The sequence below is a fragment of the Hippoglossus stenolepis genome, chromosome 18 (genome assembly GCF_022539355.2).
Source record: "Hippoglossus stenolepis isolate QCI-W04-F060 chromosome 18, HSTE1.2, whole genome shotgun sequence".
NCBI classification, from domain to species: domain Eukaryota; kingdom Metazoa; phylum Chordata; class Actinopteri; order Pleuronectiformes; family Pleuronectidae; genus Hippoglossus; species Hippoglossus stenolepis.
This window is the reverse complement of record NC_061500.1, coordinates 2,610,927-2,636,974: the sequence shown is the minus strand read 5'-3', so window position 1 is coordinate 2,636,974 and position 26,048 is coordinate 2,610,927. Positions and strand designations below refer to the sequence as shown.

Here is a 26,048-nt window from a genome sequence, read left to right as displayed (position 1 = left end):
GCTGCTGCCATTTACTGATCTCTCCATAATGCATATGAGACATAAACCCACGTGACTATCACGTATATTATTAGGAATAATCGCAAAAATTACTATTAAAGTAATTAAAACAAATATTTTGGGGCATACCACATATACAAATAAACAATATAGGTAAATAATGTAAGAAAATAAGTAAATGTTATTTTGATCCATTTAGTTTCTGGACATCGCCAGTAGAGGGGGCTAGAGGGATGAAGCGGCAGGATCAAGAAGACGACGAAGCCGCCTGTACGGCCTCTGATTGGCTGAGGTTCAGACATGAAGACCAATGATTGGTTATGACATCATCACAATGTCAGATTGAGCCAATCAGAGACCGGGTAGAGGCGGGTCTTAGGAGTCAAAAAATATCACATCCGGCGGTTGCTTACGTTCAGTTGCCCGGGAAACCGCCGTGTAGGAGGACGTCGCAAATACGAATACTTTAAATATTAACTTGTAATTTGTCTTCCATCAAAACAACGAGTTAAGAACAAGATAAACCAACCGGACCGTTTCATCCAGTAAGTAACGGGGACACGTTAGCATTAGCATTAGCCGCCGGTAAACGAGAGACAGAAGCTCAAATCGTGGCAACTGCGTCTAAACAGTGTGTCATCAAAGGCAGCTGGGTCTAAACAGTGTGTGATCAAAGGCAACTGCTTCTAAACAGTGTGTGATCAAAGGCAGACACTCTCCGCTCTCAGGATTCGAGCTTCCCTCACCGCGGTTAACCAAACATGGCCCAACAAGCTGCTGCTCTGCAGACCTACAACAACGAGCTGGTCAAATGTAAGTGACTTCATCTCCTAATGAGCTTTTATCAACAGTCGCTGAGCATCATGGGAGCTGCTTTGGGGTAATTCTCACCACTTAGTTTAATATTGTAGAAGAAGATGTTTCTGTCCACGGTGTTCTCTCAATGCAGCCACATCCACTTCCTTTATTCACCCCCCATGACACTGAGGTCCGAGCTGAGATCTACTTTCTTCTTTTAACCAAAACACACAATCAACTCTCAGGAAACTGACCTGAGAGAAAACACGTTTACATACATGTGGAATTAATTTACCAGAAAAACCCTGAACCAGCCGAGACATCAGGTTCCTACAGTTCATTCACCTCTGCAGTAATTTCACATGTTTTTACTGTAAATACTTGTATCATACTACAACTGCTGCTACCTTAACCTGCTATTTACTACATCCTGTACATGTACATTACATTATTTCCCATGAAGTATTCATGCACTATTCTGATTTGCACTCCTCTCATCCTATCCACCTTTTGCCGTTTGCCTTATGACTGTGTACTGTGTCCTACTGTGTACTGTGTCGTACTGTGTACTGTGTTTTGAGTACTTAACATGTTGCGTACTTGTATGTTCTGTCTACTTATATGTTTACACCGGGGATCAGAGAGAAACATATGTACACATGGAAGAATTGACAATAAAATGGACTTTGACCTTTTGTCTTCACCGTTAGTTTGACCCAATCCACAGCAGTTGTTTTAGATGAACCTGTGACGTGATGCTATAACCTGTCTCCGTTTTTTTGTCTGACCTAATTTTACAGTGATAAATAAAATCCTTGCATTTCAAATGGTCTAACAAACCCTTCTTGTCTTTGTCAGGTATCGAGGACCTGTACTACAAGCGCGACGAGCTGAACCGTCAGATCAAAGACGAGGAAGTGGAGAAGGATCGACTGCAGCACGACGTCCGCGTCCTCACAGAGAAGCTGAGCAGAGTCAACGAGAGCCTGGCGCAAAGACTCGCCACCCGCGACACCTTCGACCGCACCATCGCCGAGTCCGAGGCTGCGTACACCAAGGTGTGTGTGTCTGGGTTCCTTTCCAGTTTCTACTGCAGAGGCGTTTGACCCGAGAGTGAATGATGATCGTATTCATTCCCACTTCAGACAAAAGTCCTTTGTTAGTGGTTTTCTGACCAGTTTAACTGACTGAGAGTCGCAGCTTCAGTTGTCAGAAAACAGCTCCAGCAAGTTGAGGAGTGATGCTAAACTGTAGATCAGTTAAAAAGACGTAGAAGTTATTAAAAACCAGAGTTTATCTCCAATATTCAGCAGGAAACTCATGTTAGTGAGTGATGACAGAGGCCTCAGTAGATTTATGATACCTGATACATTCAAAACATCATTTACTTCAGGCTTCTATAGGAGATTCAGGCTGATGCAGTAACTCTGCTGCCCTCTGGTACACTGTTATTTTACTTTATGAGCTGTACTGGATTCTCCATCATTCCCTCCTGCAGCAGTTTCATCTCACTCAGGTATCCCCCCCCCCCACGTTCTGAAGCTGAACTCCCTGCTCACACTAATCACTGCAAACACACTCCTAAGCTGCTCTTATTAAAGAACAACAAGGCAGCCATCAGTCTCCACCCTGTTTAAAGTACCTCCACAGTGCAGCACCACAACGTCAGCTGTACGTCACAGACCCCACTCATACAACTTGTAGTTTTACAGTATGTTGAGTATGATGTCTGTAACTTCTGTTCCTCTCACAGATCCTGGAGAGTTCCCAGTCTCTCCTCAGCATCCTGAAGCAGGAGGCAGGAAACCTGAGTAAAGCCGCAGAGCCTCGGAGGAAGGAGCAGTGATGTCAACCAGACGTCGTCCGCTCTGACCACAGCACTTTTTATGCAGTTTATTCTCCACGCTGGACTATTTATGTTTGAATGATATGTTAATTCTTTATTCCAATAAATGTCTTTATTACTATCATGACTTTGTTTTAAACACAACACTCATCAGTGCAGATTTTAATATTTGTACAATACTGATATTAGGGGGTAAAATTGGTTGACTGACATATTGGCTATGTTTGTATAAGAAAACGTCAATGAATGAAACAACCAATCAGTCGGCCTCTAGAGTTTTTGTCCATGTTATTTAATATTTTTCAATTTTGTATCTTAGATTTCCGACTCTAAAATGTTCACGAGGATAAAAAGACACAAAAAATACAATTGTTTGTTCAAGTCATCTATTTATTGAGCTTTCATTTGTACAAGTAATGACATCACTTTGTTTTTGTATTTTATTTAAATTTTCCAGAATCATCGACGATAACTTTACAGTAAGCACATCTGCTGCGATGTAGATTTACAGACGAGGGGGGGGGAAGTAAAGAAGGAACGTGACGGAGCTTCTACCACAGTGTGACCAACACAGAAGGAGTCAGAAGAGAAAACACTGCAGGGACAGAATGTGTGTGTGTGTGTGTGTGTGTGTCATCAGAAAAGTTCTTGCTGGTGTAAGATGGTCGGTGAAGTTTCCCACAATCCATTGTGCCTCTTGAGTCCCTCAGTTCACAGAACGACAGACAGGAAGCAGATCCCCACAGAGTCCACGTCCTCTCTGGGGTTTGGTTTGTTGAAGGCAGCAGTTGTTGCCACACATGGATCCACAGGCGCGTCACGTGACTCCAGCAGCTTCGCTCCAAACGCTGCCTTCGACTGAGCTAATTCACCTCAGACGACGACAAGTCGTTCAGAAGCTTCAGCTCTGGAACTACACATCGAGTGGAATTCACATTGTCGCTGAATACTTTAAACACATGCTGCACAGGTTCGTTTTTCTACTGTTTCAAGCAAACATTAGTTTCCATCCATTCACTCATGGTGTGAAAATCTATGAACAGACTCCTGAAACTTAACAATAAGTCTGTATCAGTTATTATGGGGATTTTACTTCATGGTAATTTACTTAGGTGCAGATCAATTTAAAAAGTCTACATTTCCATCTACTTTATTTCTATTACTTTTTCTCCTTCAACTTATTTTAAAATTTTACAGATTTATCATCTTTATTTCTTTAACCTTCTTTATTCTGCCCTTTTCTGATTTTAAATAGATTTCTTGTCAGAGAAAGATATGAAAAACATCCTTTGAAGTAGTTTTAGTATTGAAACCAGCTCGACTGGATTATGAAGCAACTTGATCTTCGCTGTGAACTTTAAAACTACATATTAAAAGTCTTCTCGTAGATTTTCACGCCACTAAAATGAATCAGAATTTAATGGACACTTGGAAATATTAAGAATACATTCAACCTTCTAAAACACAGTAGCATGGTTTCCAAATAGTTTGCACTAATGTTAAATACATGCATGTTAAAAACAACCATACATTTTCGAGGCAATTTAAGGTCAAACGTGAAATTTGGACCCGTGTGGAAACGATAGATTGTAAATAAAGATGGACGACATGACAGCTCCCTCAAAGTGAAGCCCAATCATCTTGATCGCCCCCTGGTGGCTCCAGGTTAGTAGATGGGAGATAGACCGTGTCAAATACATTTTTCTCAAAGATGGTTTCTGTTTCGGAGACTCGTCGTCCATTTTCATTTACAGTCTATGGTGGAAACCTCCATGTGGACTGTTCGTGGTCACAGTGGCAAAGGCTGACAATCATAAGACTTTCCATGCAAGGCTGTGGCAGACGATAAAAAAATGGACATGGCATCATCGGCAGTGCATTCATCACGTACGATTGAAGAGTTGAGTCCCTAAGACCGATTCATTCATTGTGATTCGAGTGGTTTTATAACAAGATGCAAATAGTGGCTGTTGTTTTTTCGGAAACAAAACTCCTCAGCTCCTGTTCTGTTAGTGCACATTCCCCGTCGCCTCCGTTCCCTCTCACGAGGCGCAAATCAAAGCTACAAGCAAGACAGTGCAGAGACACTTAAAACATCCACGACTCCAATTTCCTAAATTCATCGGACAAAGACAGAATCTCATCTCCTAACAGCAAACCACCCCCCCCCCCAAAAAAAAACGTCATAATTATGAAAACAAGGTGGAAACTGTACAACAATACTGGCCGTAGGGGTGAAGAATGAGTGTGAGGCTGTCACAGCAACACCTAGATCAGTTGGCATTATGAGTTTCTTTTTTTAAAAATCATCTGGAAACTTAGAGCATTCTTGTACTGTATATAAAAAAAATCTTAATTAAAAAAAAAAATCATCACATCCTTTCAAACACACACAAAACACACACGGTCTCACATTCGCTCTCACAAACATCATGAATGATCGTTGTCATCATTGCCTTCATTACTTCAATGGAGCGGCGTCTTTCTCTGTGGAATGTTAAAGTACATGAGGTCCGACTGGAAGAAAAGAAATAAAAAATAAAGATAAGAAAGATCCAGTGGGCCTGTTTGGACCCGTCCGGTTTTTTCCAATACCAGCAAAGTTTTCTTTACAAAAGGGTTTTTTTTGTACATGAACAGGTCTCAGACATGCAAACTTCAACTTGAAGCAGGAATAAATACACAAGAAGCCAAAAGAAAAGTGTCAGGACGTCTGACAGCTTTTCATAAACGTGACCACAGACTGTATATAAAGATGGACGACCTCACGGATCCCCTCAAGTGAAGCCAAAGCATCTCCATCGCCCCCCGGTGGCTGGCTACAGTAAAGGTTATTAACTGTTAATGGGTGGGATATGGACTGAACTAAATTTTTCTCATTTTATGTAGTTCTTACTAAACGTCATGATTGACAGCTGAGACCGTCTCGTTATTGGTCGAGCACGTGCATCAGCGGGACCTCGATACAGCAGCTCCACCCCCCCGATCGCTGCTGCACCAATCACAGAGCTCGTCGGCTAACGTCTGATGATGAATTAGCCTCTGGGGGCAAAGGCCAATAGTTTGGGGCTTCCGGTGTAGACGACAGCGATCCGGACACGGACTCTTGCTCCAAATCATCGGCACGAAATGGCAGCGTTGGGATATGTTGGCTGAGTGTCTGGATCGTGGCAGGAGGCGGAGACGCCATCTTTAGATACAGTCTCTGAACGTGACACAGAGAACTTTGAAAGAGAGGATATACAGAAACATTCTACAGTATGTTGCTTTGTTTTGTCACCAGCGTTACGGACGTACAGACATTTATTGGCCAAGGTCACTTCTTCAAGCATGTGATCGGGGATCAGAGTTGCTACTGGTTGACAGAAATCTCCCCCGGGTGCATATGTTTCCTCCCCCGTCACCAAAGGAGGAAGCGTGTTGAAGTTTGCTCGCTGTTTGACTCGTCTACCAAACGTCTGGCAGCTCCAGTACAGCATAGTCTGCTGCAAAATGTACAAAACTAAAAGGCATAGAGAAGCTTTACAGTAAGAGAACCCATGGAGGTGTTGGTCGGAACCAAAACATGCAGGTACAAAAAACAAAGAGAGACAATAAAACTACATTTGTGGCACCCTTTAACCTTTTTTTGTTCTTTACTGTTTGAGTCTGCTATCCAGCTGCTATATGAAAGCCAACTTGTCCTCCAGGACCTACACTTCTGGAGAATGACATGTTTCCATGCTAACACTGAACTCACCGTCGCCGTGGCGATACCTACACACGGGCACTGGCGGCTTCCTGTTCATTTAAGGGGTTTTGGTCCCTTTGCCCATTAACGTCTCCCAGAAAAAAACCTGCGGCGAGCGTTGAAGGTGTGATGCAGACGTGGAAGCAGGAGAGATGTGAAGCCAGTGGACGGAGTCTGGAGAGGAAGACAGGACGTCTCTCCAGGTTCTGTCTCGATGTGATTCTGTCAGAGGACGAAGAATGAGGGGGGGTGAGGGGGGGGCGACAGATCAACTGTCCAGGGTCGAGGGGGGAAAGACAGTCCAGCTGCTTTTGTCAAAAAGAAGGTGGAGCTCAAACACCAGCCACCTGGCGAAACGCTGTCCTGCGCTGATACGCAGTCGAAACCGTGGCGTGTGGCGGTACCGTGGCAGGAAGTCAGCAAAAAAAAGTTTCCTTTCTGATCAGGACGATGTGCTTAGAGATGACGTGGAGCTGGAGGCGGGTCGGGCCCAGATGCGACTTCCTCTGCGTCTCCCGCTGCTGTTGGGTCCCACCACCAGTGTGATGCTGTAAAGCTACAGAACAGCCGATTGGTCCGTGTGGTCAGAAGTACAGAGCGGGCTCGCTGCTGTAGTCAGAGAGGGAGGAGCTGTCCGCTGGCGTGAGCTGAGGAGGAAACACAACATATCCGTCTCAGTAACCTGGAAATTACACAGGAAGTGAACTCCTACACCTGCATGTGTGATTTCACTGATCTGCCATTGACTTGTATGAAAAGACTCGTAATCATATTCTGATTGTAATGAGCAAACACACTAATATTTCTATTTATTATTTAGATGCATATTATTCCTCTACTTATCTAGTATATAAAGTTATTTAGGATCAGAACATTTTATTATATGAGACGATATTGTGTTCTCTCTCTCTCTCACCATAACTTCCTCCGTCATCTGCGTCTGAGTGGAAGCGGCGTCCTCCTGGTAAACGCCGTCGTCATGCTTGTGCTCCTGCCAGGCGCTGAAGTCCACCGAGTGCTTGGGAATGTAGCTGGAAAGGTCTGAAACAACAAAGAGACAAAGAACACACCGAGTTATCCACAGGTTTATAATTCCTTCTCCATCTCTTTTCCTTCAGGCTTCGACATGCGTTAAGAAAATACATAAATCAGCAATTTACGAAAGAATGTGCTAATATTAATGATTTATATGATACTGATTGTTTAAGAGTATTTGTAAACGAGCTGATGAGGTGAAACCATGAGTCCACACTTTTCTCTAATGCAGTTCAGAGTTTGTCCAGGAGGGGTCTCGCTCATCACACCCGTCTACTGGGCCACACTTGCACCAAAGAGGGAAGTGATGCTGATTTGCTAAGGAAGCAAACACCTGATCGAAAAAATATCTATATATAAATAATCATTTTCTCTTGTTCAAGTTGATTATTTCTATTCAATTCCTCATTTTAAGCAAAATGGACATTTTGATTCATATTTGGATTTGCACCAAAATTGAATAAGTTTCATGGAAATTAGTTGAGTAGTTTTTTGTGTAAACCTGCTAAAAAACGAAAACGCAGATGAAAACACAGCTTCCTTGACGGAGGTGAAACTCGACTCAGTGAATCATCTTTGTGTTAAAAGGTTCACATGGTTAATGGTGTTCAAGGCCTCAGTCTGTAAAGCGATTAGGAAATAAAATGCAGTCAGACGAGCAGCTCTCCTCCAGTTTGCATCTCGTTCAAGAAGAACCAGCCTGAAAATACACCGGAAAACCAGCCACACCAAGACGGATCCAAAGCAGCTCATGTTGCATCGCTAATCTGTTTATGTGGTCATCAGTGGGTCCATCAGGGGAAAGTGCTGAAGCTCCACTTTCACTTCCCTCGTTCCCTCCAAGAACATTTCAGTCTGAAGACAACTGAAGACTTGTGAGACGTAAATTCATTTCATCGTTATCTTTCCATCGGAAAATGGACAGTATATTCAATAATCGCTGTTGTCTGATCTGCGTTGAAACTTTAGTTCCTGTTATATAATTTCCTCTCTGCATTAATGGATCCTTTTGTTTTGTTCTCCCGCTTCTAATTTCATTTCCTCGTCATGTGTTTTGTATTTATAGATGTCGCGTGTTCCTAAAAATCACCGTCCGAACTTATTTCCATTTTCTCGGGATACAAGTTGGATTTTTTAGCTAAATGTTGCTTCAGAAAAATAGTGAACGAGTCCTAAATGTAACGGTTTATCTCCTGGGGACCATGAATATTAATAGGGACAATAAACAGTGAATTATTCCTTTAAGTTCAGGAGACTTTGTCGTGGACCGTTGTGTTGAACAAGCAGAGATTTGGATTTTCATTAGCAATCATCTGGATTCTAGTTCCATGTGGCCTGGACAGAGACGCTGACATGTTCGTCATCTCACCGTTGCTGTTGGTCGAGTGCGTCGGCGAGTTGGTGAAACTGGGCCGGGGGATGTGGATGCGTCCCACCATGCTCGGCTGTTCGTCCGCTACCTTCTCGTCCTCGTCCTCGTCCCCACTGTCCCACGCAGTGTTCTCGGATGGATACTCGTACGTGCTCTGGAGACTCGACTCGTTGAATGAGATCTTGAGCTGAAAGAGACGAAGGACCAAAAATAATGGGTCAATAAATCATCTATTATCAAAAACTTGGATTTGGGCAAATATGTTAATTTTACGGTGTATATAACGACAAATAACTACAACTCCGGTCAACTGACATCAGTTGACCGGACCAGAGAGAAATAGAAAGGACATTTTCACTAATTTGTTGATATTAATAAATTCCATGTGTTATAAGGCCCCGACAGTAAATCGAATCTGCACCTTCTTATCTTCATGCTTTGAGATTTTGTGTCACCATAATAAAAAAATACAGAATCCCTCATTTTTAATATAAACAGTGTTAGATTTCATAATTATAGAAGAATGAATGAAAAACAAATACACTTTCCATTTGTAACGGAGGCATTAATGGTCTGTGTTGTCCAGCTCTTTGTTCAGGAGCCAGTTTCCTATGAAAACAGCCCCCCCGCCGTTTGTTTGTTGAAATCTTTGTTTAAAAAGTCCAAACTTTGCAGCGATCACATTTCACAGGATCTTATATCTTGTTTAGAATCAGAGATTTAAACAAAAGCCTGACTTCCCTCTGCCTCCGCTGAATGAGGAGCCATGAAACATTAACAGGTTATTACTTCCTGTAACTACACCTTCAGTGCTGAGCCTCGTCACGTGTCTCAGCTCTCTGCTGCTGTAACGCCGCTGTAGCTCCACATGAAACAAGCAGCTCATAACTTATTCATCGGAGCTCTTTAATGGGGATTCTTGCAGAGCCAGCTGCAGTTTGTTTAGAGCTTCCAGCGGCTGCGTCTCCTCTGCTGTGTGTGATCTCTAAGTGGGACAGGTGGCGGCCTCGCAGGAGCTCGCACTCTGTGATTGATCGTCTCAGGGCGTCTCACTGTTTGGCGTCGCTTCAGTGGTCTGCGAACATGGATCCGTGGGGTGAGACGGGCTCTTGCACTTTGCTGCACCGGCGTGAACGGCGGCCTCAGTGGTTGTAGCTGTCGGTGAACACACTGACTGACGGGTTCTCTCCAAGGAGACGTCTCATCCCTTCAGAAGGAAGCGACGGCTCCTCTGAGGAGTTACTGCTGAGTTACTTTCTGTCATCTAGGATTAAAGTCCTCTGGAACTTCGGAGCAGCGAACATCTGTAAACTTCACGTCCAATTAACCACAAGACGACTGTTGATTGCTGTCCATGTAGAACTGACCGATTTACCACTCAGCCAATAAAAATCAGAGGATATGAGCCTTTTACAAACATGTTGTTATCTGCGTTTGTGTTTGCTGGTATGAAAACTTTTATTTCACAGAATAAAGTGTTCTATATTTATTTATTATAAAGTTTATGGTTTAACTGTAACATGTCAAGCCTCAGTTACATCTCTTTGTCATAAGTGTTTGATAACAACTTCTTAGGAATCATATAGTCCCAATGCTCAGGCTGTGGTCTTGTACAGTTTTTTAAATAATTGCTGTAAACTTTGACTTATCAACTCAGACAAGAAAAACTTACTTTTCCATCTCTGTATTGTTTCATTTTGTAGGACAGCCTCTCTTCTCTGTCTGCACCCACAAACCTTACAGGATGTTTTCAGATGAGAGAAAGACCATAAATGATTTATAATGACTTACTATGGCCACACACGTCTCCATGTATACACACACACACACACTCAAACACAAACACAGGTCTGTCCACGCCGTCAGCTGACTGCTCTTAACGTACTGTACCTGGCTCCATCTACTCCTGAAGGCCGTGATCTAAATCTGCCCTAATCTCCATCACAAGGCTTCAAGACAGAAACTCAAGACCCTGCAGAGTTCACTCGTAACGTCAACTCCAATATGAAATATTAATGCTTATTCCATCACCCTCATGACTTCTCCGTGATCCATCACTGCGATGTGGGACAGGTTGTTATTCTGCAGCATGAGATGTGAAATATGTCAGTGATCCTGCACGTCAAGGTGCGTTTTTAATTTGACATCTTACTCCAGAACCTAATAACTTGAATATGAGACCATCTTTGAGTTTACCGACAATAACCACGGAGCCACAGATTCAGAACGACAGCCTCCAGGACGCCACCTTCAAGTCAAACTCAAATTTCTTTCCACACACTTCTCCACCACCAGTTGTTCATGTCAGGGGTTGGTGTGACTGTCACAGGGTTCACAGTCTGTAGGCTATCGCTGTGCTGGGTCTTTAGTCTGTTCCCTGTGGACCCTTGTCCTTAATCTCTAGACGCTCGTCTGGAATCTAGACCCCCCCCATGCAAAGACCCTGCTGGTTTTAACCTCTTAACTGCAAACCCAACACTCTAGTTCTAGGTCTACAGACCCTTGTGTTTAATTTATGGATTTACATGCAGAACTGGAATCGTTAGACCTTCATCTTAAATCTGCAGAACTTTGTTCCAGATTTGATGATGGGTCTGAACCGTCATCTTTTATCTATAGATCTACGTGGAATCTATCGTCCAGAAGCTAAACATCATTGTTCTGGGTCTTAAGGTCTTTGCCCTTAATCTGTAGACCACCATTTTAAATCTATAGATTCTATATATTTTTCGACTCTCGCCCCTTATCCCTCGACTGTCTTTTTGTAATCTGCGATGCATGTTCATAGTTTCTAGAGCTTTGTTCTAATTCTATAGATCATGACGCAGACTCTGTAAACATGCTTCTTTAACCCATAGACCCTCAGTCTAGAGAATCTTAATCTGTAAACTAATTTTGAATCAAGTGTCTGTGATCTAAAAACTTGTGTCTTTGATGAGTTGAGTCCTGACCTGAACCTATAGATCTATAAATAAACCCTTGTTTGTTAGATCTATAGATCATTGGTCTCGTTATAGACTCATCCTTAATCTGTCTGTGAACCCTGTGGACTTATCAATGAGTCACTACTCAACCACTCACTCACCTTCAGGTTAAGCACCTAAATGTTTTGTCTCATGTTTTTATTTCTCGCCGAGACGTTGAGCACAAACTATATAAATGAAAGGTTTACTAACTATTCTGTTTCAACCCTGACTGATCTCTCTTTTCAGCCTCTGGGTTTTAAATAAAACATCAGTGTCTTTCTTTCCACTTTCTTCAGCCAAAACATCCCAACACACAGCACAATTCAAATGTTGTGCAGAGAGACAAGTCTCTGACGCCGTGTTAGCATCTTTAAAAAGAGCCCTTTGTCCCAGACATCCACTATTTTTAGAGCCAAACCTCCTTTTTTTAAGTCCCTGTGTTGAATCTTACACCATAGAAAGTGTTTCCTTGCTAAACTGGCTTCCTGTCTCGGAGGAAGTCTCTGGATGCCAAATGCGGGTTTATCAATAAATCAGGCTCGCCACGAGGCTCGCCTCCCCTTTCACTGTCTTTCACTTTTCTGTCTGTCTGCTCTGCTCACACGAGACTCTTTTCAGTCGTTAGCCTTTCTCTGACTTCACGTCCCGACTGTTTAGCTGCAGCATTGATCCGTCTTAGAGACGATCGACGAAGACAGAGGAAGAGAGAGATGGGGGGTTAACACAACTGTTTTCTTTACACCGTGTCTCTCTCAGCCTGCTGGTGCTCGTGTTGTGGGTCTTCTTCGTCTACGCGAGATTAAAAAAGGCTGCTCGTCTGTCCTCAGGCTATGGGACGGCCATCAGGGGCCCGGCTCAGGCCGACAGGGGCCCCACTCAGGCCTGCTGTCTCCTCACTCAGCACAGGCTGTTCAGACACAGTGTTGTGGCATTGACCGACTAATTATTTTGGTTTTGCTTTGTGTTCATCAAAGACTGACTGTGTTCTGCAGTCTGTGTGTGTGTGTGTGTGTGTGTGTGTGTGTGTGTGTGTGTGTGTGTGCACAAGAAGCTGTTGCTTTGCGTCAGCTTGGGTTAGAATTAAATGATGGAGAAAAATAAATGCCACTTGTTTTGAAAACAGCACAGGAGAAGGAATCACATTGTTTTGATTTAATGCAGCCATTCTTATGTGACTGAATGTATTCATCTGTGATTTGTGTATATTGTTATTAAAGGAAGTTCAGGAAACCCTGTGTGTGTGTGTGATAAGATAAGAAGAGCTTTGGAAAGTTTTAAAAATCTTGCATCAAAAGGTTAATTTCTTTCCTGACATATATCACAGGTTTCTTATTGACTTGAGCTGCCTGGGTCAAAAAGTGTAACATAGTGTGTAATTATATACAAGATTTAGAGACGCTAAGAATCTTGCTAAGAATGGTGCATAATAAAAATGGTGATATGCAAATATTGTTCTCTGTGGAAACTGTGGATATTTGGCCTCTTTACTTCTTTACTCTCCGTGGTTGTCTGAGCTTCTCTGACAAAACCACACTGACGCATCAGATGCAGAAATGTATTCCACAAGTTCCTCTCTCATGCTTTTCTTCAGCTGTGTTTTATTTTGTTGTTCGCATGTTCACAAATGGACATGGGAGGGGGGGGAGGGGGAGAAGTGAGAGAGAGAGGAAGAAAAGAGTCGGCAGATGAGACGATTATGTCGACATGAATGTTCCTCGGCCAATTGGCAGTGCCAGGAATTTTTCCGAGGCCACCCAGCATGGCCTGTCCTCGTTTGGTGACAGGTAGTTTGTACTGAATGGACACACACACACACACTACACACACTTACAAACACACACAGTGTTCGAGTTTGCATGACGTTCACAAGACTTCTTTAAAATTAGTTTCTATATTTATCTCAGTATCGACATATGTGTAGAAAAGCACCTGGTGCCTCTGGTGTATTAAATATAGTTCTCTGCAAAAAACCCCCACAGAATGTGGGATGTTACAGATCCCGTGGCGGACCACAGGTGAACAGTGGCTTGCAGGAGCCCGACCATGTGCCTGATTAGAGCTAATCTCTTGCCAGGTAGATAATATTAGAACAGCACCACAATGCACCGGCCGAGGAGTTGAGCTGCTGAACAGAGGGATCATAAAGTACATGTACTTGAACAAAGCATGTGGTGTAACATCTACCCTGGTGTGACCCAGAGGATCTCATACAGGGACATGAAGGATGCTCTGAAGATCAGATGGAGAAAATGTTCAGGTCACATTTCCAAAGAACGCCCTGTCTTTTGTCTACTTTTATTCAAAACATTCATAGAAACCGAACAACAGCTGAAGCAGTAAAGACCTGGATTTGTATTTCGATCTACACCAAAGAGCCGAGAGTTATAGATATCAGTTCCATAAATGTGCTGCATTATTTTCATCAAGATCCATAAACTATTCCCTGGGAAATTGATAGAAAATGTAAAAAGTCCAATCTTTGACGCAATCTTAAAGAAAGTGATCAAATATTCTTGGATCAGCATCTTTGTCCCGATCCTGCAAAAAATTTACTGGGTCCTTTTTTGGGGTCGCGTCCCATCTTTCAACTAAATTCTGTGGAAATCCATCGACTAGTTTTTGCAGAATCCTGCTGACAAACCAACACACTAATGGACAGAGGGTGAAAACATGACGTATTTGACGGAGGTAATAAAATGTGCTCTCATCACAGATACTGTATCGGAAGTTTTAATTTATTATTAACGGCCATGATTAGATTAGACCGGATCCTCCGATTGTCAACTATAAACACGTATTAATAAAAAACCGTCTCTCCTGCTTTATATACGTTTTACGTGACCTAGTTATTTGTAACCATTAGCTTGTGTGCAGCGTAGTGTTCGAACTGGTAAACTCATTCTTCACAGTAAGTTACGAGGGCCAACAGCACCCGGCTGCAAACGAGACAAACCTTCACTGATTATTACAACCGAGGCGACACGCGAGAATACGAGATAAACTAATGTCACCTCTTCTATGCAAGTACAAAACCTTTGACCTGTAAATATTTCAATGAAAGGTCCGTTCCCACCAGAGCTAAAAATACAGCTCAGCCACTCGAAACCCCTTCAGATGTAATCTACGCTGAAAGGTCAAAAGCGTACAGACTCTCACGTGGGTTTCACTTGTCACCCGTCGCGTACGGTCCACAGTCCGAAGTTGAATCAGTTCAGTGATTGAGTGGGAACTCTTCAAGTGATGCAACCATTAAGGAGCAAGTATCCCAACGTGGATGAAACAGAGAAAAGGCTTCACGCGTGTTGGTGGTTGGGACTCGTATCGCCTGCTGCCCGGGCTGGTGGCACGGGCCAAATAGGAAAATGTGTGTTTACACTTCGATGTCTCAAGATTGTGTGAGTCACGGCTGTAACTGTGTGCTCTCCATAGCTGCGTGTGTGTGTGTGTGTGTGTGTGTTTAAGTCACATTTCACAAAGTTGTTAGTGACAACGACTCTTTAAATATCTGCCTAAGATCAGAGGAGCCGTTTTAATATTCTCTCCCACCTGAGAACATTTCTGTTGATAAGAGCAACCTGGCTCGGACGAAAATAACCGAGCACACTGTGTATGAAAGGTGAGACCGGCAGGGTGGAGATCACAACCTGCAATCAGCAGTCTCCTCCTGACGCTGTGGGAGAGTTCAGGGCGTTTAACACATAAAAGTTCACCTGGTACCAAAGTGTGAATGGTCGGGCGTGTCTGGAAGACAACAATCAGGACAAAGGACGGCTCAGGATCCCGAGCACCGGATCAGGATTATGGATATTTCTATAAAGACGACGGGTGTGTCTCGGTGTCCATAGTGGGCAATAGATTTCAGGAAGTGATACGGTTATTGTGTCAGTGAACTTTGGGTCAAAGATGAGTCTGTGATTCAACGCAGCAAACGTCCCAAAGCAAACACAACGGTGACTGTGCTCATTCGAAGATGTTGCAAGAAACACTTTCAGAGACGAGGAAGGAGGAAGTTTGCAGCATCGATGCATTTCCAAAGTTTGACAAAGTGTCAAACGAGAGGCCGAGGCTGCACCTTTTCCTCCGTGACGTTCTGACGCACATTGAACTTTCAGAAATCTAAAAATCGCTCAGTCACCGTTGGGTTTGAAAGACGGACTGAAGTAAAAGATAAAGAAGAGGAACCACCTTAACGTTGTCACTGGTTTCCATGGTGGTTTCTTTTGTTCCATTGTGTACGAACATGACTCAAATCAGAAAAGCAAACTTCTCACCTGGCATGTGAAATGAATCAAATCCACTTGTTGAGTGGGTTTAAATTTTAATCAGGGGTGGGGAAAGTCCTGAGGAAGAACGCGTGAATTCTGGAGCAGAACCAGGTCGTCTTCTTTAATATGGCGAGATGGGGCGTTAGCTTCAGCGGAGGCATTTACTCTCTGAGGGGCCCTCGAAATAAGTGACCGTGACTCCATACTAAGCCTCATGAACACTCCTTTAAACTTCAGAGATGTTTAGTCTCCACCAACAGATTTAAGTTTGCAGATTAAAGAGCGCGTTTACCTGGAAAACGCATTCAAACACGTTTATTAAGATGACGTTTCAATTTCACGCTGCTCTTTGCTTGTCGGGGTAAAACTGCTCCTTGTAACAACCGCACATCCTCCAGTAAGAATCCACAATATCAACCCTGACATCACAAAGTGTGTGTGTGTGTGTGAGGGAGACAGAGGAGTGTGTTGCTTATCCTGGAGTCGTAATGACAGGATAGAATGGCCGCGGCTCGTGTTGCCCTGGCGACAGGCGCCATGGATATGTGACGGAGGGAAACGGGAGAGTCGAGGCAAAAAGAAACCAACATGGCAGCTCTTAATTGTGTAAACAGAGGAATGATTAATTTACATGAAGACGGACACAGTGACGAGTATTTGAATAAAATTTACAATAAATTGAATAACACAAAAGTTCCCACACAGCGTCCGGTTCACAACAGTGATCTTTCTGTGTTTGTCAAAGCAGAGGGTGGAAAAAACACTAGAGCCTGTATTAAAAAGTCAAGTGACCACTTCCTGCTTCTTTCACTCGGATCTCGTGTTTCTTTTTATAAACTTTCATTTATAACATCCTCGGCTCTTAGTCTCGTCCTCCTCTCGCACATGCACTCTTAAGATACACACACACTGAATTAAACATGACTATGATAGTGGGGCTCTGCCGGCTGAATTCTAATTACCTTGCAGGGTTTGCACGTGTGCCTGCAGGGCTGTGTGGGAAACCTGTGTTTTCCCATGTGGGCGTTAATGCAGACATTATGCATCATTGTGTGTGAGACAGGCCGTTTGAGTGCGCGACCTATAGCCACACAGCCACCGCAAGAAATAACAAGCTTTTTCAAAAAGGAAACCATGTTTGCACGGCCTGTCGATCATGGAAACAGCACATATCACTACCTGTGCACCACAAAGACATCGTGACGTTCTCAAAGTTGCTCGTGGGATTTTGAACAAAGATCTAGTGAAATAGACTAAACCTGAAGCGCTATTGCCCAAGTTTCGAGTTCCCCTCACTTCTATGCAGCGTTAATCCTCTTTAACCTCATTGTTTCAGTTCTGTGATCCACAACTTTACTGATTTGATTCAGCTTCGGTCCAGCACCAAAAAACAGCCGGTGGACACATTGGAGCATTTAGCAGATAAGATGTCAGATATTTTCCTCAGCAACTGGTGGAGACCAAAAACCGAGCTGAAAGAGAAGCTAGAACGAGGTTATAGATGATTATATTATATTTTCTATTCATTTTGCAACTCATTTGCTAAATAAAAGTGTGAGTTTTCATGGAAAACACGAAATTGTCTGGTTGACCCCAAACTTTTGAACGGTAGTGTATGTCGTATAAAAATGCTACTTGGGCAAGATGTTGGATTAGGTTTTATCTACGGGGCACGTCTGAGTATTTTCATTATAAAAACACAAAGTACTGCGACAACAATGAGCTTCACGAACTGGGACAATAATTAATAAATATCTTTAAAGTATAATAAAGCAACAAACTAAAATGTGAATGTCTCATAACAGTTTTGCTTGGTTCGTAGGAAGTCAGTATCACAACTTCCAATACTTTGTCCTGTTGCTTCACCTCAGCCTCAATAAAGGAAAACAAAGCTTTCAGGATAGTTTGAAAACGATATATTAAAAAAGGAAAAGGCGGGGGGAGTGGTGGATTTCAGGAAGTGGGAGGGAGGAGAGATGGGGAATGTCTGCGGGTGGTAAATAATTAAACACAATGGACTTTCACACCTGACGTCCACGCGCACAATGTAAATGTAGGAGTGTGCCCTTTCAGTGGCCTTCCTGTTCTACTCAGCGCCTTTAACCATTTAGGATAGGGTATTTTTAACCTGCTGTATGCATGACATTTAACCACAAGTAGAAAAAGTAACTGCGGCTTTTCTAAACACGGTGAAGGAAACAGCTTTCACATCCGTGCACAGACACGGGGGAGTTTGCTCGGTGCTATAAAAACACCGGTTTGCTCCGACTGTTGCGGAGGAAGAGAAGTCATACGAACGTGTCATTTATCCAAGAAGCACTTTTTACACTTATTATTTTATTATATGTAATTTGGTTGATTTAATCCACACAAAATTAAAACGTTTTAAAACGAATGCCCTTTCGTTTTGTAGCATTCTTATCCACATTCATTGGACAGTTTTGATGATTCCATATTGAATCATAAGCGATACCTGAACCATTAAAAGGCCAATAACTGATTAGCTCCCTCAGAAATAACTGATTATGAGCATTATTAGATCAGACTGCAATTTGGCTGACTCTCCGATGCACCGGGGTAAAACCCTGCAAAGTGTGTCCATGTTCTTATGATGCATTTACACGGTCAACGGTCAACCGTCATTATTCATAATTTCATTATTGTGATTTCATTACAGCTATTTTCCCCTACACACCCCGACAAACCTGTCAGATGTGTTCAGGTAACTATTCAATCAACAGGATGGTCTTTATGGATCGAGTCAATAGTGTTTCACAGCATGAAAACACTGGTTTTGGTGAATCTGGAGCTGCACGTGTGACGCCACAGTGTCTGACTGGTTAGATTACAGAAAAGACAGAAGTCATAAAACATTTCCTTGTTCCTTTCCTTGTTCCTTGTCATAAAGCACAATAATGATGACTGATCCACTAAAAGATAAAGATTCACCGTGTTATTGCGTCACAGGCCATTCCCATGTCACCTGTAATCCCACAATGCCTTGCAAGGCACTTTGCTCGTGTCCCATAGAAAATGGCAAAAGCACAAACCACAAACCACTGCCAAAACACAACTTGCCACTGCAAAAAACTTTCTTGGTTCTTTCTTGTCCCCATTTTCAGTTTTTGCGTCATGCTTCTAAAAGACAAATAAACAAAAAAGCACAGGGGCGAAAACGTAACCTCCTTAGCTGATGGGCGGAGCTTCGCACTGTGCTGCCTTCAGTGGCTCTGTACTGTTTTCTATGTTTGGTTGAGTTTGTGTTTGTATAACTTCCACTTGGAGTGACATGAACTAAACGTTTCCACTCTTTATACTTTTCTGCTTGACCACCAACTGGCCTTCCAAGAATCACATCCACCAAACGGAGTGTGGCGGGTTTCTAACCAACCCAGTTCAGTGAGAAACCCTGAATCAGCTGAAGCTGAGGAGTCACTGGTGCTGGTGGCAGAAAATATGAAAAGATCAATATCACACTAGTTTGTGTTTATATTTGAGTCTTAAACACAGATTTAGTTTAACTGACTCTTTCACAGTTTGTCTGATCTGCACCGATCACGTCAACAGTTCATTTAATCACAGGCTTTTGTTAATTTAAGATTAATATAAACTAAATACAATATCGAACCCAAGGCCAACTACCAGTAGAATAAATGTCCCTTGTCTGAATAATCATAACTTTCAGTGACAAACACACGTCCTCTTTACTAAACCTCATCATTATCTTGACAGATGCATCATTATTACACATAAATGTGCTGCAGAATTTTAAAAATGACTGGTTACTCTGCTCAAATACACAGAAACTATGAACTCTGGGAAAAGGCGGGGTGCACCATAAAATCTCTTCCTCTTCCTCCTCTCTCTCTCTCTCTCGCTCTCTCTCTCTGGATGTTACACTCACACATGGATGTGTCTCTCTTTTCCCATAATAACCAGTCGGAGGGAGCGGAGACTTCAAAAACAAACCACTCCGCCCCCCCCCCATGTTTCGCTGCCAGCTGCACCTCTCCTCGACAAAGAGCGGCCGCGTCCACCACAAGGGTGAACTGAATAAATAAATAAATAAATAAATCAGACAATACTGCCAGAGCTAAGTCAAGAGATCCCGATCCAATCAAAGTGCAGATTGAAACAGAGTCAGTCCGGGTCTGTGCGTCTCACCAGGAAGCCGGAGTCGATTTTATGCAAATGCCGGAGTGATGCGGTACAAGAAGCTGCACTTGACCTACATAGCTCTTCCACAGTTCCTACCCCAATACAGCGGAGGAGATCAGAGGAAAGCTGGAAGCCAGGGGACAGGCCTTATTAACCACCACCGCACAGGAATAAAGCAGTGCACTGTGGGTAGAGGAGAAAAAACACAAAGCAGAGTGGTGCTTGTGCAGCGATACGGACGAGCGTACGGGAAGGACATGTGCTGGATGTGGTGCTCACACAAGTCTTGAGTGGGTTGAGAAATCACGGAGAGAGAGGGTATAGAGGGAAAATACATTTGGAAAAAGAGCTGATGATCTGCTTTGGTTCTCAAGGTCCTGACGTGCATTCGGAACATTCTCTTCCAGCCAAGTTACTCATAAAAAATGGTTTGGTTTTGCTGGGAAAAGAAAAGAGCGCTGAAAAAAAAACCCCGATCCAAGACCAGAACCCTGAGCCGAGGCCGTTCTCGGAGGCTGCTCTCACACAGAAGCGGCACTGAGCAAAAATTCCACACAAATTATACAGGCCAGGCCAAAGCCCCGATGCTTTTGTAATTGCTTGCACAGCCCTGCCCAGAAAAGAAAGGAGGAAAAAAAATCTGGGCCTCGATGATGACCAAGAAGAGCAGACAGACAACAAAAGGAGAAAGTGTTTGGTTCGGGAGCATCAAGGACAAAATGAGATGTGTTCCCGTCTCATGGCCACGCTCACGGCTAATCTACATGCACATGTGCACACGGTAAAACATGCACACCCGCAACCAGTTCATGCGGACGAGTCTGCAGCCTGAATATTCGTCATTGTAAAGTCAGGATGTGCAGACAAGCGTCGCACACAACTTTATCTCAAAATCTGTATCTTCTTTAAAATCCCACACTTTCCGTTGAGAAGATGCAAAACAAGATGTAGAAATATCAATTTTAAAGGAATGGTGCAGGGATTAAAACATACTGGCGTCCTCCTTCACTCAGCACGCAGACATTTTGGGATAACGCGGTTTGGAAAATACCAGAGATTCTGCCCCAAAACCAAATCTGTACTTTATACATACCCTAGTTTGCAAAATGTAAATAATGGGATATCATTCTCTGTTTCCGTTCTGCTGCCAATGAATTAAATGTTATAAATCTAGTTGGCTGCAGAGTTTCCACTTGATAGAATCACGCGTTGGCTAAGTTTCCTGCCCCGGGTGTAAGAGGTTGTGAGATTTACTCGAGGAGCCAGAGGATTACAGCGGACCAGGTCAAGGGAACGGGACCGAGCGCCAGAAGCAGGAGCAATTCACAGCAGCACCTTTGCCAAGCAAGTGTCACATATCTGATTATGATTGCAAAGATCACCGTGATGGCCAAAACACACTTAGCCATCAGTCAATCCTCAGAAAGTCCCTGGACCGAGGAGCTGCCAAAGGGCTCCACATATCCAGCAAGGAAGGTTTGAAGCAGTGTTTTTGTTGGTTTGACTGTTTGCAGAAATACTACTGGACGGAGAAGCACAAGACTTGGTGGAAAGAGGCAGAGTGGGTCAGGGAAGACGCCATTCAACTTTGGTCTGGATCAAGGGGAACATCCAGGAAACCTTTTTCACTTCGTTAAAATTGCATGAGGATATTTTTGGTGATTCTAAATGTAGTTTCATAAGGGATGTTGGGCCCTGAGTGCCATTCTAGTTACAACTCCGCCAACTGTCCAACAGTCTCCTAATGAAACCACATCTAAACCTGCACTCAATTCGACACACTCATAGACACCAGTCTTCTAAATAGGCCTGATTTCACAAATTATAAATCGGAAGAAAATTGGTAAAAAGTCAAAAAAACAACCTATTTTACAAAAAATTAATTGCCCCAAATTTTAAAGGGTTCTTTCCGGACCCCGGTTGCATCCTATCACCAAGTTTCAGGGGAAACCGTTCAGTAGTTTTTGCATAATCAGGTTGACAAACATCAAAACAACCAGCCAACAGGCAAACAGAAGTGAAACCTCCTTGGCGACAGGAGAGGTCGGTTGTGTTGTCCCAGACGACTTGTGCTTCCGCGCTCCACACCCTGAACATGGAAACCAGCTCCATAAAACGTGTTACGTAAAGTAAAAATTAAAGCCTCTGGCTGTAATCACTGGCTCCCTCTTCGTCAGCAACTTAAACAGCAACATGTTGAAAATACTGCTCGGCAACACACACAGGCGGATCCAGAGTGGCCTGCAGCACTCGCACAATTAATTAGAGACATTCTTTGATATCTAATTAATCACCAATAGAGATGAAACAGGAGCGATTTAAGGAAAGACCTTCGTCGAGCAAGCAGCAGATACCTGATTATGATTGCAAGATAACTGCGAGGCCCAAACACACACTTTGTTATCATTTAATTATGATTAAGGACCCGGCCTGAGGAAACCTCAGCTCCGTACAAAAACGCAGACGGGATAAAAAGTGTGACAGGTCAGAGCTGGCCTGAATCCCCGAGACAAATCCTGAGAACTGAATACAGCCGTGATAAGATTGCCCGGTCAATAGGCTTGGAGGGCCACCTAACCCAATAATGTGCTCTGCAGCAAATAACATGCTCTTGTGGGACGACAATCTGCGGGAAAGAAGAAAACTGCTGCTCGTCGTTCCAAGTGGCTGTGCGAACAATTTTCAATCCACTTAGGCATCGAACCCCCGAGAGCAGGTCAAGAGACGGGAGACCTGATGCTGACACTCACACATGAAGAGTGGATTAACCATACGGTGGATGGATACGCTGCCTAAAAAGCAAAAGGGGGGAGATGAAATGAAAACATAAACAGATCCTTTTCCTGTCGGACGCCCGAAGACTAAATTTAGATCAGAGGAAACATTAATGATCCCTCAGGGACGAGCTGGCACGTGTTCTGCATGAGACTGTCAGGAAACAACAATACTACTACTTCCTGTGTTCTGCAGCATGAACAGGTTCCCTGAAGGATAAGAGCTGCCAATAACTATTATTTTCACTATTGATCAGTCTCTTGAATGTCTGATTGATCCGTTGGTATTTAAAATGACAGAAAATATAGAAAAATGCCGATCACACACACATCGTTTTGTCTGGAAACCCAAAGATATTCAGTTGACAGAGAAAATGAGTAAAAATCCTCACAACTGAGAAGCAGAAACAATCTCTTTTTGCTTCATAGTGACTTAATTGATTATTTATCCTGAAAACAGTTTGAGAAATCAGAGAACAACATGTCAATTCAGTTTTTACTCTCACCTTCTTGCCCGTGGAGCTGGTCTTGGAGAGGCAGGACTTGGCCAGAGACTGGTACCCACCGATGACCTCAATCTCCTCCACAGCCGGGTACCGCTTCTTCAGTAGGGACCCCAGTTGGGCGTATGGGGCCTGTGGAGGTGTGGAGCCCGGCGGGGCCTCGGTTGAGCCCTCCTGCGGGGGCTCAGGTGAGCTGGGCTGGGCCTGGACGTCCGCCCTATGTTTAGGCACCACAGTGAAGGTGTTCCCCTTTCTCCTCTGCACCAAGGGGCTGGGCTCAGGGGCCCGCTGCGAGGGCTCCACCTCAATGTCATCTATGTTTGTGACTGGCAGCTGATCCATGAGAGGTTGTTCTGGAGCCGGGGAGGGGGCAGAAGGGAGAAGAGCGGGGGGAAGAGGGTCTGAGGAGACGGGAGATGAGGGGGTGGGGTGAAAGGGGGTGAAGATGGGACAGCCGAAGAGGAGGGGGGTGAGGACAGGGCAGGTGGAGAGGAGGGAGCTGGGGTGAGGTCAGGAGATGGAGATAAAGGTTCTGAGGGTGGAGGAGATGCAGGTCTTGTGGCAACAGTAGGAGGTGGTTCAGGCTTGGATGAGCTGTCTACCATCTCCACCTCCTCATCCAGCTCCTTCTCCTCCTTCCTGTTTGAGGGTGTCTGACTGGGTGTTATGGCGTTGGAGGTTGGCACTACTGGCACCTCTGCCATTCTGTGAGAGGGTGAAGACTTGGCCGGGCCAGAGGGCACCGGGCTGCTTGTTGCAGACAAGGCAGCGAGCCGGCGCTTGGGGATCACTGTGAAGGAGTTGCGGGACTGCAGGCGCAGGTTCGCCAGGGCCCGTGCCTGGGTGTCCCCGTCGGGAATCCGGTTGAGGTCTGGCTTCGGAGAGGGACGTATCTCAAAGTCAGGCGTGGAACGAGCCACCTTGGATGAGATGGGGCTTGAGGGGGACTCGGCACGGGCACGGCGGGTCTCCGGAGAGCATGGCACCTTGGGTTGGGGCGACACCTCAGTGGCCTCCCAGTCTCGCTCTCTGGTGACCTTGGTTGCCCCCCTGTCTGGCTCATCTCTGGAGGCCACGCCACGACCCCCAGTGTCCTCAAACCGATGACGGAAGGAGGACACAGACTGGGGGGACAAGGTGGAACGCTGGGGGCTGCCTGGCTCAAAGGCAGCAGGCTGTGGCTTTGGTTTGGAAGAGCAGGGGCTCTGGAAGACGGGCGAGGACGGGTGGCTGCTGCCCGGGCTGCCCGGCCTGGGCTTTGGCACCAGATCTGGCTGTGGCTTGGCCCAGAGTCTCGGCCTGCAGCCGGCCCCACAGTCCAGCTCCAGCAGGTTCTCTGTGCTGTGGGACTTCTTCTGCAGCTTCCCGTAGTTGCTGTCGAACTTCTGCAGCATCCGGCTCACCCTGCCCGGACCCTCACCTGAGTCGTACAGCGGGGTCACATGGTCGGGCCGGCCCAGGGTGCTCAGGTTCTCCTCGCTCCTGCTCAACGTGGTGTCATAAATCACCACCTCCTTGGCTCTTATCTCGGTCACCGCGCTCCCTCTCTGGTCCAGGAGGTCGTTCAGGGAGCTGTAGCTACTCACGCCGTTTTGCTGCCACTTGGACCCGGACTTCAGCGCCCCAGCTTCCGGGAAATAATCCGGATCCGATTCGATGATGATGATGTTGTCGGCGCGGATGGTCCGTATGCCGGGCACGCTGCCGTACAGCTCCAGGATGTGCTGCACCGGGCGGGCGGCGTTGTCCCGGTCCTGCCGCCTCCTCCGCTCCTTCTCCAGCTTGATGAACGGGTTCTCCTCCAGCGGGCCCAGGCTTTCCTGCAGCACCAGGCTCTCCTCCCTGGGCGGCGGCGTCTCCTCGGCCGCCGGTCGTGTCTCTTTGTTGTTGCCGGCGAAGTGCTGGCTGGCGGTGGTGATGGTGTAGTTCCGCCCGGACCCGCCGCTCGGTCCCCCGTCTCTCTGGGCTCCTTCACCTCCAGCTCCGCCGCCGCCGCCGTTCACGCTCCCCGTCACCTCTCCGTTGACCCGCTGCGGCCCCGCACCGCCGCCGGGGCTCGTCTCCGCGGCACCGGCTCCTCCGGACCCGCCGCCCTTCGCCTTCCTCCTCTCCAGGATCTCTCGCTTCCAGGCCGGCATCCTCGGGCTCTCTTGCCCGGCCTCTTGGCGGAGGACGCGAACGTCTCCTCCGCCGGACATCGCAGACGGTTGCTGGGAGAGGGGTGGGGAGGACTCCGGGGCTCCGAGGCGGTGTCGCCGCGGCTGTGAAACCTGAATCCGGCTGTGACTGTACCTGCAGCGCCGCTACCTCACACTCATCCCCGCCGTCTCTCTCCTCTGCCTCCGCTACCTCTCTCCGCACGGCCCCTGAACGCGGCTCCGCCTCCCCGCTGCAGCACGAGCGACCCGGTTCGTCCCCCCGCGGTCCCTGATTGGTCGCTGTGGCTCATGTCCACGCCCCCTCTCTCTGTGCCACTCCCGTTTCTATTGTTGACTGGGAGGAGGACGGCCCGTCAATCAAAAGTGCTATGTTCAAGTACAATCCGCCAATTTCTAATTATTTATATTTACCTTTTGACGAATTATAAATGTAGATTTCTCG

General features: G+C 45.2%; 2 protein-coding genes across 2 annotated transcripts; one reads left to right on the top strand and one right to left on the bottom strand.

Annotated features, from left to right (window-relative positions):
* Positions 1–375: 375 nt before the first annotated feature.
* Positions 376–2,765, top strand: ssna1 (Sjogren syndrome nuclear autoantigen 1). The gene is made up of 3 exons (XM_035184848.2): positions 376–813; positions 1,657–1,856; positions 2,552–2,765. The coding sequence occupies exons 1-3, from the start codon at positions 762–764 to the stop codon at positions 2,642–2,644; spliced, it is 345 nt and encodes a 114-aa protein (XP_035040739.1). The 5' UTR covers positions 376–761; the 3' UTR covers positions 2,645–2,765.
* A 251-nt stretch (positions 2,766–3,016) lies between these two features.
* tprn (taperin) lies at positions 3,017–25,800 on the bottom strand. The gene is given in 5 exon segments (XM_035141473.2): positions 3,017–7,021; positions 7,291–7,415; positions 8,779–8,968; positions 23,451–23,822; positions 23,825–25,800. Coding segments are annotated over 5 exon segments (2,571 nt in total). The 5' UTR covers positions 25,646–25,800; the 3' UTR covers positions 3,017–6,958.
* Between the last annotated feature and the right edge of the window lie 248 nt (positions 25,801–26,048).

Coding starts and splice junctions, on each gene's coding strand:
- ssna1 (XM_035184848.2), top strand. CDS start 762: ATGGCCCAACAAGCTGCTGCTCTGCAGACCTACAACAACGAGCTGGTC. Junction 814..1,656: donor CAACAACGAGCTGGTCAAAT/GTAAGTGACTTC, acceptor TGTCTTTGTCAG/GTATCGAGGACCTGTACTAC. Junction 1,857..2,551: donor CCGAGGCTGCGTACACCAAG/GTGTGTGTGTCT, acceptor TTCCTCTCACAG/ATCCTGGAGAGTTCCCAGTC.